Source organism: Centruroides vittatus, unplaced genomic scaffold, assembly GCF_030686945.1.
Source record: "Centruroides vittatus isolate TY-2023 unplaced genomic scaffold, ASM3068694v2 contig_546, whole genome shotgun sequence".
Taxonomy (NCBI): domain Eukaryota; kingdom Metazoa; phylum Arthropoda; class Arachnida; order Scorpiones; family Buthidae; genus Centruroides; species Centruroides vittatus.
In genome coordinates, this window is record NW_027122322.1 from 60,048 (window position 1) to 73,938 (window position 13,891).

At 35.7% G+C, this 13,891-nt stretch overlaps 1 protein-coding gene across 1 annotated transcript in view; it reads right to left on the reverse strand.

Moving 5' to 3' along the window:
• LOC136978534 (muscle-specific protein 300 kDa-like) overlaps positions 1-13,891 on the reverse strand; it is a 232,983-nt gene that overhangs the window by 37,930 nt on the left and 181,162 nt on the right. Inside the window, 5 exon segments of the mRNA XM_067274254.1 lie at positions 304-471; positions 690-842; positions 2,200-2,526; positions 13,332-13,496; positions 13,632-13,784. Coding sequence (XP_067130355.1) covers positions 304-471; positions 690-842; positions 2,200-2,526; positions 13,332-13,496; positions 13,632-13,784 — 966 coding nt within the window.

The following is a 13,891-nucleotide window of genomic DNA, read 5'->3' on the forward strand; positions in this document are numbered from 1 at the left end:
TTAGTTTAAAATATTGCATTTGATTTATAAGAATAGTAAATTTACTTTTCGATCAACTTTAAACATTGTGGTTAGTAGCTTGTTTTTTGTACATCTGAAAATATTTCTCAGTAGTTTCAAAATATTTGCAATAAATGATTATTATTTTAAACTACTGTATATCTAATGCTAACAGTTTGCACAAACTATTGTAGTTATTATAAATGTTTAATAAAATGAGAAACATAAAATAAAAAACAAAATAAAAATATAATAATTCTTATAAGCAAACTTCTGTTCTATTTATAAACAGTAAAATGTTACCCCATGTTTTTGAATTTCATCCTGAGTTTGAGCCAAATTGTTAATCTGCTGTGAATGGTGCGACATTAAATGAAATGACATTTGAAGAAGCCATTTTTCAGTTTCTTGCAGTGATTGTTGATAATTTTGAATATTTTTCATTTCATATTCTAACTGGCTAAGAAGTTCCTGAAATAAATTAAAATTATCATTACGAAAACTACTTAGTTACATATAAACAGGCTGATAACATATTAAATATAAAATTATCATTGCAATTTCTCTAAGATTTTCTTTTCTTTGTTCTATTGCTTAAGGTATTAATAAATAACTATTATAATTACATAATTATTTTTTAATACTGTTTATCTAAAGAATTATTTTTGTAACAGAAAATTTTTACATACTTTACAACGGTATTCATCTGCTGACAACCTCTCGGAAAATTCACATAACTCTTTACTCATTTTATCTTCATCTATTTTCTGAAGAAGTTCGTTAGCCTCATTCTTTAATTCAGCCAAAAGTGGTTTGTGTTGTTGAATATCTGATTCAATTTGCTTAAAAAAGTAAAATAACATTTAATTTTTTTCATCTAAATAATTCAAAATTTCTCTAATTTCTAAGTAATAAATTTATTTATATTTGACCTATTTTATTCTATTGATGATCATCTAAATAATCTAAGGTTATACGAAATTTATACACAACTTTGTTTTATAGTTATTTTTACATATTTTTAAATTAAAACAAATTTACTACTAGAAAATCAAACTAGCCTTGATTATAAGAGCAATTTTATGTATTTAAATATGTTTTATATTAAAAATAATTTATTTTCAAATTTAAAATTTAGAATATGAAACATACAAAGTTAAATAATTGACCTAAATAAGTTTTTAAAACACACAAAAAAGTATGGAGTTTACTACTTATTTTAATTACTATTGGTTATTGTAGCTTTTAATTTAGTAAATTCTACAGTAATTATATAAGATGTAATTTATAAAAATAAAACTTCAACTAAGATTATAAAATAAAATAAAAGCAGTTTAACATATTTAAACTGCAAGTGTATATTAAGTAAAAGTATTACTATTATATGTATTTGTATTCAATTGGCTATTTAAATTTTTAATTTGAATTTTGTATTCCATTTATGGAATGTATTAGTTCCGATCACGTTTTTCTACCTGAATATGGCCTGTAAATCAGCTGAAAATGTTTGTTTTGAATTAAATATTTCTCTTGGCAACTAAAAGATGTTTAGTATATGTATATGTAAAAGTATTACATTTAAACAGAAAGAGTAATTTTTTGCTGTTTGACATTTGTATTCTAACAAATAGCAATCTGTATTGAATATGGGTCAACTTATGGAAAATGTCTCATGTAAGATTAAAAATCTAATTAAATTTGTATAGTAGTGACCCATGAATTAAAAACCTTACTATTATTTATTAAAGTAATAGTGAAGTAAAGATTAATTAGAAAATTTTTACAGAACTTTTTTCTTAAGTCATTTCTTCAACATGAGGGGAAGGTCCATGAACTATTGTATTGTACATGTAATTAAAGGAAAAGGGATCTGCTAAAATTACATCATTGTACAAAACAGAGAGGGGAGAAGTCAAAAGTAGTTCAAAAACTATACATATAATTAAAATGGATGTCCCCTACAATTCTTTGCTTGTCATAATAGAATATTTATATTATATTAGTTATAAAAGACTATTATGACTATGAAATTCCATATTTTTTGTTTGGCCACTTCTGTGTATATTGTTCCCTTTCAAACTGTATTTCCTCAAATGTAATTTCAATTTATGACAGTGAACTTAATTGAAAATAGGAAAACTTGCTTAACAAATGATTTTCTAGAAACTAATTAGTTAATTAGGAAATTAAATTATTTACCTTATAATGTTCTCTCAGTGTTCGAATTTCTATCATATCTCCTTTAGTAAACAAATTGTTTTTCAACTTTCTTTCAATATCATTTAACCAGTCCTTAAATGTTTTACTGTTACGGGTAAATTCTTGTATTCTATTACATATTGATGTAAACAGACACACTGCTTCACTAATCTGTTCGCTGAAAGTGGCAAATTCATTTCTCATATTTTCCATGTCTAATCGTACGCTAACTTGGACATTTTCAGGTAATATGCCAAGTGTTCTAGCTCCAGCTTCACATGCAACTGTCATAAGATGTTGACCAATTGAAAGAGATGAAGAAATATCCTAAATAAATAACATATGAAACATTATATAATAATTTATTTTAATAATTTGCAAAAACATAATAAAAAAGTCTTCAAATTTATTAAAAATTCTGAAACTCTGAAACTATTCAGAATTATTATTTTACAAATTTAGTTCAGAAATTTTTGAACATATATATATTAACTTAACAATACTAAATTTCTTCAATTCTAAAATGCACCTTTTTACCTATTTTTATTCTTGTACAAAATAGAGATACATCTTACAATTGATGGCATTTTATACTTGATATCCAAAACAACAATCGGAAGTCATTGTGAGTAGATCATGTGACGCATTATGTACAAATAATAGACATTTTTTGGCTATACTGCTCAATGATCACATTAGTTCAAGTGAATTTTGTTTTAGTTGCTTCACTTCTATACACTTCAATGTATAATATAAGATTTCAAAATTTTCCTTTTACTTTAAAGAGACTAGGCTTTATTACAAACTAAAACAAAGTAATGATTTAAATATAGAATTTCTTCATCAGTAATGATAAAACAATGTGATAAAGTATCAATAGATAAAAATCTTTCGTGGACAAAATTTAACAAGATTATTATTTTATTAATGAAAACTGCATTCTCTCAATGTGTTATATAGGACTAAAATTCTTTATTTCGATTAGTTTATCATCCATGGTATATTAATATTCTAAAAATCCCTTGAAAGCTAATTATCTACTAATGAACATTGAAATAAATGTAGAGATTTTTAATTCAGTTAAAATTGAATAAATATTCATTATATATAGGTAATGTTTATATTGCTTTTTCTACAGACCATTGTTATTAGTTTAACTAAAAGAATTTTTTAGCAATATACTTATTGATAAACTGTGTAAAATTCTCTAGGGAACAGAAGAAATATAAAATGCTTTAAATATTTCAATTTAATGTATCCTAAGATTTTTTATTGAAATTAAGTGACTTATCAAGATATCAAAAGTATAATTTAAATAACTTTTTTTTAAGTCTATTGTTAGAGAATAAATCAATAGTGAAAAATTAGTCTCTTTATTTGCCAAAAAGATTTTCTTATGTCAGATAACTCTATATTGTTTTGAAGATAAATCATCATCATATTAACATTTTGTAAACTGATTTAATTAACCAATATACTTGAACAGTTCACATGGTATTGACATGCAAAAAACACCTTACATACTTACTCCAGCACAATGTTTTATAGAAATTACAAATGTTTTTGACCAAATTGAGAGGCCCTCCTCTTGTAAAGTAAATCTATGGAACAGCTTTTTTACTTGAAGGCCTCTCAATGCAGCCAAAAACATTTGTAATTTCTATTAAACATTGCTGGAGTAAGTATGTAAGGTGTTTTTCTGCATGTCAGTGTCAATTTTATTAACCTTTCAACAGTGGAATAGTCAAATGTGGCACTACCACTTAGTTGTGGAGAAGAAATGTGGGAAATTTTTAAAGTATTTTTTCATGTTTTTTTTCTCATTACTGTTTCGGAAAAAGATTTTGTAAACAGTTATGTCTAGTAAAGAAAAGTCTTTTTTATTGTTATGTGAAGCTTCGGAGGTGGGCCTACTATTTGTGCAAATAAGAAAATTTTCTTTTTGTAATTTTTGTATAGAAGCAAATAATAATAATTGTTGTTATTATAAATTAACGTTGTAAAAAGAAACCGTCAGACAAGAAAAAAAATAGTTAAACGAAAAGTGAATATTACATGTCCATAAAAGGACACGTCTGTAGAAATTTCTGAGAAAGTCATTCTTCTCAGGTTGAAACAATCGATGAATTTGAGTACTTAGATCGAACATCTTCGGTAGGAATCGAATTGTCAGTCGATGTTGACTCATCCGACGACCGGGGTTCCGATCTCGTTACAATGCGTAACGAGGGGGGGGACCAATTAGAGAGCGGAGGCAAATCGACATCGACCTATCGGAATGTTCGATCTGGGACTCAAAAGAAAGTTATAAAAACCCTGAGAAAAAGGGATGTGACGTTCTCGGTTATTAGTCCTCTCGGTTCTTGGCTCTTAGAGCTTTGTCTCGCGATTGTACGACGGGATTTTTTTCCCGTGATCTTCGACAGTTGGATTACATCTCTTTTGGAAGATCATCCACTCCCTTGGATTTGTCACCTGTAATCGTGATCGTCCCTACGTCCGGAACTTTCCCTCGAGAAGCTGAACAGTGCGCCCCGGGACCATCATACTCCTGCGAAACATCGGAGGACTTTTCTTGTGGACTTTCGATTCCGAGAGAAGGCCCAGAAGACTCGAACGCCGCCGCTGATAAAAGTATATTGTAGTTGTAAGCACCTTTTGTTATATAAACGGGTTACGAATGAAAACCTGTCTCTTGAGAGTTTCTTTCACTCCCACACGTGGATCGTGACCGCGCGACATTCTGACTAACGCAGTCGTTCGGCAAACCTCACACTGGTGTCAGAAAGCGGGATCATTTTGATTATTTTTGCAACAATTGCAAACAATTTCAGTCCCACAATAATTGTTGAGGCAGCCGAGAGAAAAGTGGGAAAGAACCATGGAAACAGAGACAGGTTTTCCAGCGCCGACTCGCGACCTAGGAGGCGGCTCGATTAGCGCCCTTTCAGCCTTTAGTGGGATGATACCTACCTACTCGGGAGACGCGGGGCGCGTAACAGATTTTTTCGATACGTTAGGGGAAGTCGCAGGATTAGCAGGTTGGACCCCTAGACAATGTTTAAGCATTGCTAAGTGTAAACTAACAGGGATAGCGAGAGATTTTGCGTGGCGCGACCTCCAAATGAAGGAAGTAACGGAGTACGCAAGCTTTAAACGCTTAATGATAAGTAGATTTGACCGAGAACCATATTCTATTAGGGTACAGAAATTCCACGCGTGTACGCAACGCAAAGATGAAAGAGTTCAAGAATTCGCCGTTAGGTTACAAACGTTAGTTAGCGCGATAATTGTAGATCGAACCGGGTCAAACGAGCAAGAAAATGCCATTATCAAACGGTGTCAGCAACAGGAATTGGACGAGAAGCTCCGCATTCAATTCTTGCACGGCTTAAATGAAAAAATGAAACGTAACGTAATGACCCATGACCCAGCTACATTTTCGGAAGCGTTAAAAATAGCGATAAGAGAGGAAACAATAGAGCAATTGACTAACAAACAGCGGAATTATATAGGAAACGTAGAGGAGTCTGCAGAGAATTCCCCAACGAAAGCCGACGAGACAAAACCCCATAAGGAAGATGCATTAGAAGCGAAAATAAGTCAAATCGCTAAACAGATAGAAACGTTAGGGAAGAGATTAGACAATCGGTCCTCGACAGCGCAAACAACTAGTACGCGAGCAGGAGAATCCAAACAAAATAGACGAATGCCATCACCCGCGTTACGAGGGAGACAGGAAGTAGGTAATCCCAATACCTATTCGAGCTCTCAATGCCGATTCGCGCAGCCGCAGCGCTTACAACAACCGCGTTTTCCTACAAATAACCGATCGTCAGTGAATTATTCTGCCCAGATTCCTTCTAGACGATACTCCGGATATAATTCATTTCCTTTTAGGCCGAATTTCGAATGGAGACCAACAAATTATCGGCGATCTACTTCAAATTGGTTAGACAGTAGAATTTATGCGTCGCCCCCACTACCCGATTGGTATGGAGAAGATACCTTCCCTCCGCCCAATCGAGGGGAGTGGAGAGGAAACCCTAACACTCCAGAATGGCAGGTTCCTGTTATAAATAATCCGTTTTCGCCGCGATATCGGGAACAAATGCCAGTCTATCGAGAACAGTATAGACAGATAGGACCTAGGGATGATCAGAACTCTGAATATTTGCCTTTTAACCCGACGCGTTACGCGCAAGGCTGGTTCGTAAACGACCCTAATGCCGAGCGGGCCTTAGATAACGCGACCTTTCCTAAATACTTAGCGTTGCCCAGTCCGGAGGAAAGCCTTCGGCAAACAAATAATGTATCACAGGAGTTAAATAAAGATAGTGTAAGGTTTAATCGAGACGGAAGTAGAATAACTTCGGTGAAAGCAAAAGAACAGCGTCGAGATTTAGAGCAAATAGTAGATTATCCGCGCGAAGCTACTTGTTTATCGGGTGTCGGAGAATCTAAATTTATAAATGAAGATTTACCCCCTTGCACGTTAGTTTGTGAAATCGAAAATAAAAGAGCGAAATTAACAATAGACACAGGCGCGGCAGTTTCTTTGATATCAAAAGATTTCTTTTCGAACTTACGCGAGTTAAAGAAAGCTGAAACCAGAGAGGTAGAGTTACTTAGTGTCACAGGACACACAATAGAGACGCTCGGAAAATTCGATTTAGCATTTAGAATCGGGCAATTGAATTTTAGACACGATTGTTATGTAGTGGACCCCAAAATAACAGAACCTAATGACGGGATCCTAGGTAGAGACGTGATTGAGAAATACGACCTTACGATTTCGATAAAAAACGCGAAGCTTATTTTCCCTAGCGGTAACGAAGTTACATTCTGGGGATTAGCGAACCTTCATAATAATGTTAATAACCCACGTAACATGAGTAAGAATGACAGCGAGTTTGCAATGGTAGAAAGACAAAAGAACGGGAAGGATAGTCTATGTCAAGGAGATTTGAGGGATTTAACCCGAACAAACGATTTTAGAGAGGGTAGCAAAGTGAGTAAAAGAAAAAAACGAAAAGAAAACAAAAAAAATTTAGAGCGAAGAGTTGTAGAAAAGAGCAGTCAAAAGGAAAATGACCAGAGAGTGGTGGTAGCAAAGAATGACTCCACCATTCCCCCTCGGTCAGAAGTCGTTATAGAAGGGAGAGTATGTGGCAAGCACGTTAATAGACAGATAGGTGTAGTTGAACCATGTCCACTTGAAAGGGAGGATCTGATAGTCGCTAACGTGTTAGTGAAGGTCCCCAAAAACGGAACTGTTCCCATAAGGATAATGAATGTAAGCACGCAGCCCCTAAAGCTAAAACGAGGAAGTAAAGTAGGCGCGTACTTTCAAGCGGAAGAAGAATCAAAAGAGGAGGCGAAACAAGATAGGATATCTCGGGTGGAAGAGAATCCCATGACCAGAGCCCAATTTGCTAGTTTATTTGATTTGAAGGAAGTAGGTAAGGACAAATTAACCCCTTTAATTGATTTATTATACAAATATCAGCAAGTATTTGCAAAGCACGACTTTGACTTAGGGTATTGCGATTTAATTCAACATACAATAGAAACAGGAAACAGTGCACCAATATATCGTGCTCCTTATCGCATTCCGTATGCTCAGCGGGAATTAATGGATAATCTAGTAAGCGAAATGGTGAACAGCGGGGTAGTCGAACCGTCCAGCTCCCCGTGGTCGGCACCAGCTCTTTTGGTAAAGAAACGTGATGGAAATTGGAGATTTGTGGTGGACTTTAGGCAATTAAATAAAGTAACAAAAATAGATCCTTACCCTTTGCCCCTCATCCAGGAGTCATTAAGCTTACTTGGGAAGGCAAAGTATTTTTCCACAATGGACACTTTAAGTGGGTATTGGCAGCTACCCCTGAATCCCGACACGAAGGAAAAGACCGGATTCAGTACCACATCAGGACATTACCAATTTAACCGGATGGCTATGGGACTTTGTAATGCAGCTGCAACCTTTCAACGGCTTGCAGATCTGATATTAACGGGTCTAAAACACAAAATTTGCTTAGTCTATATGGACGATATCATGGTGTTTAGTTCTGACGTTGACTCGCATCTAGAACGCTTAGAACTCGTCTTTCAACGCCTAGCAAGTGCTGGAATAAAACTAAAGCCAAAAAAGTGCAGTTTTATGAAGCGACAGATAAAATTTTTAGGGCACGAAATCTCGGAAGAAGGGATTCGACCCGACCCCTCGAAGATCGAATGCGTGAAAAACTTCCCTCGACCAAGCAATGAGCGTGAGGTGAGGGCCTTTTTAGGATTAACGGGATACTATAGGAGGCACATTTTTCAGTATGCAAGAATATCTAAGCCTTTGTCAGACCTGCTAAAGGCAGATAACAAATTTCACTGGACCAAAGAACACGAAGAGGTGTTTGAAAGGCTTAAGGAAATTTTGGTGTCTGCTCCCCTTTTGCGATCACCAGATTTTGGTAGTCCTTTTATTTTGGCAACCGACGCATCGAACACTGCAATTGGAGCCGTATTATCGCAGGAAGACGAGCGGGGTGAACTCCCTGTAGCCTATGCTAGTCGGTTACTCAAGGAAGCCGAAAGAAACTATAGTACAACAGAAAAAGAATGTCTAGCAGTTATATGGGCAATAAAATATTTTAGACCTTATCTCTATGGTAGAAAATTTAAAATCATAACTGACCACAGACCGCTTAGATGGCTAATCAACGTCAAAGACGAAAGTTCAAGGCTGAGTCGTTGGAATTTAGCATTACAAGAGTACCAGTTTGAGATCATACACCGTCCAGGAAAAGCACACGCTAATGCGGACGCATTAAGTCGAGTACCTATAGCTCCAATAATTGAGATGCACCCAATATATAGTAAGGCTCAGATTCGGGAACAACAATCGGAGGACCCTTTTTGTAAGGAAATCAGACGACGCCTAACAGAAAACCTATCCCCGTCGGAACAGGGTCTGAACACAGATGAGTAGCGAATTTTATTTAGACGCAGATCAAATCTTATATCATAGAAAGACAAACCCGGAAAGAAACGAAACTTGGGACAGATTAGTCATCCCTAAAACTTTGGTCGAATACGTTTTGAAGTTGTTCCACGATATTCCAAGTTCGGGACACTTAGGCGCGAAGAAGCTGAGAAAAAAATTACAGACGCAGTTTTATTGGCCCGAAATGAACAAAGACATCATACATTATTGCCAGACGTGTCAGGAATGTAGTTTGCGACGACGTCCTCTACACGGACATCAAGCTCCCTTACAAACATTCCCTAAAATCACAAAGGTATTTGAGAGAACAGCTTTAGACATACAAGGTCCTTTTCCTACCTCTAATAATGGCAACAAGTATCTCTTAGTTTTTGTAGATCACTTTTCTAGATGGGCAGAAGCAGTGCCATTACCAGACGTTACTGCTAAAACCGTCGCCAAAGCGTTCGTTACACAAGTGATCTTACGACATTCAGTCCCCAAACAATTATTGACTGATAGAGGTGCAAATTTTACTTCGAAAATGATGCGAGAAGTTTGTGATCTCTTGCACATAGAAAGACTTCTCACCACTGCATACCACCCACAATGCAACGGCATGGTGGAACGCTTAAACAAAACCTTAATAGATATACTAACGCATTATGTAGATAAAGACCAGCGCAATTGGGATGAAATGGTTCCTTACGCCCTATTCGCGTACAACACCACCGTTCATTCCAGTACCAACGAGACGCCATATTATTTAGTGTACGGAAGAGACCCAATTTATCCATTTGATGTCGTAACTGAACCCAACCGACCGAGTTACGATATTAGCGAAAATTATGCAAGCGAACTGAGGGCGAGACTAGCGATAGCACACAAGCTGGCCCAAGAACATGCAGAAAAAGCCGCACTGGATAGAAATGCGTATCAACAGCGAAGGAATAAGCCCTACAAATTTTCTATAGGCGACAGAGTTTTCGTAACGGAAGTAACGGTTCCATCGGGATTAAAGCGAAAACTAGCTCCAAGATGGCAAGGACCCTATAGGATAGTAGCGGAGACAAGTCCGGTCGACTTTATCGTCCAGCATGTGCATAACGGGAAAAGGATGCACACTCACGCTAACCGGATGAAGCCCGCTTTGGCGCGTATGGAATTCGGATCTTTTGCGACGGACGAAACTAAGTCCGAAGCAAAGGCTACCGAGTCATCCGCCTCAGAACATCAGTTGCCTATATCTAGAGACCCTTGGGATGAATTTATTTTAGAATCAATTCAGCCGGACCAACTAGACACAACAGAAACGCTAGTACGCAACCAACAGACATCCACTGCACAACCTTCACATAATTATGCCCTTAGAAGTCGGGGATCTGTGCAAGAATATCCATGGGTTCTTCCGACCTCGTCAAAAATCACACTACCGATTGACGCGATGGGAACAGACGCGGAAAAAAGTAGGACTTTACCACAAAGCCAGGGTCATGAGCGCTTGCCGCCACCTACACCTATCGGACTCTTCAAAGATTGTAAATGGTAGTCTCTATCACCCAGCAAAAGAGACTATCATAAGAAAAAGAGGAGGAGTCATTGACGATTAAAATATAAATGAAAGTTTTGATTAGAGGCAAAAAAACGGGATTTTTATTTTTATGTCGCGAACCCAGAACTATTAGTTATGTCAACTTTGTAAACCTTGAACGTGAAATTTTCTGTGTACACCAGCGTTTTACGAGTTTAAAATTGTCGCGAGAGAAACACGAGCGCAAATATCTGTCATAGATTGAGTAATTTATATAATCGGAATATGAGGAAAATTTTTCCCTCCCATTTTTAAACGCGTGCAAAACAACTGTCTGTCACAACCAAAGCAACCGTCAAAAGAACCGATTCGGAAGAAAATGACGATATTCGAAAAGAGAAAGTTGAAATCATCATCAGAAAAGGTCCAAGAAACGTCGAACTTTCAACAGAATGAGTCAAAATTGAAGAAATTGTCATCTTCGAACTACATGACCTCGATTAGTGGTAATCTGCATCAACTCTGATGACAGATAACTGTCTCTTGTTCAGAAGACTGACATCTAGAAAACTGGTATGTCTGAGGAGAAAATGGGGAACACACAAACTTTCACTGTCTGTGCAGACACCCCATCATACTCATACGATTCAGAACGGAAATGGAGTAGTCCACTCCAAATGTCCAAAAAAGGAAGAAAAACCTTTTTGTTGGAAAACTTCGAGAGAAAGGAAGAAAAGCACACCTACAGATGACACGTGATCTTCGGACTCTACATGTCCACGTGCGTCGGAAGTAGCTTCTACATTTTGCATGTGACAGACCGATTGAACTAAATATCGAATCCCTGTTTGTGTTCCCAAGAACCTGAAAAGAAACGTGGACATATTCAATTTTAAAACCCCTTTTTCGGCTTTTTCAGAAATGGAAATGGAATATGGTGATTGTTATGAATTGCTCAGTCTACAAACATAAAATGTTTGCGTACCGACAAATGTAATTTAAATGTTCAAATCGAATTAAATACAACACCAAATGTTCGTAAACGTTGCACAAAAAAAAGGAAAGAAATGTAGCATAGAACTTAAATGTAAAAGTTAAAATTGTCGGAAAAATTTATAATTTGTTAAAAATTTGTTATTCGATGTAACCGTGATTGTTATTTGATCATTTGTAGAAACCTTCGGATATAGTCATGTGATGTCACGCGAAACCAAACGGGCGCGAGAAAAGCAAGCGGAGAATGAACTGACAGCGTACAACGCTCTCAGGTAAAATGTCGCTACTCCACAGCAACATTTTAAAAATGGCGGAGAGCCCTGTGAAGCTTCGGAGGTGGGCCTACTATTTGTGCAAATAAGAAAATTTTTTTTTTGTAATTTTTGTATAGAAGCAAATAATAATAATTGTTGTTATTATAAATTAACGTTGTAAAAAGAAACCGTCAGACAAGAAAAAAAAATAGTTAAACGAAAAGTGAATATTACATGTCCATAAAAGGACATGTCTGTAGAAATTTCTGAGAAAGTTATTCTTCTCAGGTTGAAACAATAGATGAATTTGAGTACTTAGATCGAACATCTTCGGTAGGAATCGAATTGTCAGTCGATGTTGACTCATCCGACGACCGGGGTTCCGATCTCGTTACAATGCGTAACGAGGGGGGGACCAATTAGAGAGCGGAGGCAAATCGACATCGACCTATCGGAATGTTCGATCTGGGACTCAAAAGAAAGTTATAAAAACCCTGAGAAAAAGGGATGTGACGTTCTCGGTTATTAGTCCTCTCGGTTCTTGGCTCTTAGAGCTTTGTCTCGCGATTGTACGACGGGATTTTTTTCCCGTGATCTTCGACAGTTGGATTACATCTCTTTTGGAAGATCATCCACTCCCTTGGATTTGTCACCTGTAATCGTGATCGTCCCTACGTCCGGAACTTTCCCTCGAGAAGCTGAACAGTGCGCCCCGGGACCATCATACTCCTGCGAAACATCGGAGGACTTTTCTTGTGGACTTTCGATTCCGAGAGAAGGCCCAGAAGACTCGAACGCCGCCGCTGATAAAAGTATATTGTAGTTGTAAGCACCTTTTGTTATATAAACGGGTTACGAATGAAAACCTGTCTCTTGAGAGTTTCTTTCACTCCCACACGTGGATCGTGACCGCGCGACATTCTGACTAACGCAGTCGTTCGGCAAACCTCACAGTTACATAATTCATTTTTTATGGGAATTTTTTTCTTCGTGATAGTTTTTGGCTAGTTTTTGGCAATACCCCCCAAAAGAATTTAGCAAATATATACGTCCCTCACTACTGCCACACGATTGCCCTTGACGAATATATTTGTCGCTCACTGCTGAGTGGTCAACTGATTTACATACTATGTATCTTTCACTTTGTAACAAGTTTCTTATCTTATTACTAATAAATGATTTGATTATTTCCAGAATAATACCTTTTATTAATTTAAATTTTCTTTTATATAAATTAAAACATAACAAGTTATCATATATTGAAGGAATTATATAAGTTTTTGATATATAAAATAAAAATAGATATGGTTTTATGAAAGGATAAAACTATAACAAACAAATTTTATCAAAGAATTAGCAAAAGTTTTAAAACCTTAAGAATTTGAAGCCTTTCAGTAAGTTTAGTCTGGTCCACTTTATGATCTTTGTTTTGTTCCCATCTAGCCTTATTTGGTTCAAACCATTGCATATATTCTTCCTTTGCTTTAGTAAATTCATTTTGATTGCTTAATACTTTTTGCAATTTTGATAATGCTTCCTAGAAATATAAATAATATTAAATAGTTAATTATAAAAATTCAACAAATAAATTTCAGTTTAAAAATATTTTTATAATACAGATCTTGAAAATTCTTAAAAATCTAATTTACTATAATAGAAAAGTTAAACTTACATTCAAATTTGTTACAATCAATGAATATCGATTGGAAAGATTTATAGTTTTATCACGCACTGCCGTATATGAAGTTACTTCTATGAGAGTTTCGCAGAGTTCATTAACTTCTTCCATTTTCGATTTATTTGTATTTGCTTCTTCTAATAACGACTGTGTAAAAATTTATTATTTAAAAAATAATTGAATTTTGAATATATTTTTAATTATTTAAGGTAGAAAAATAAATTTCATATTTATTTGCGTTAAACTTTACAAAG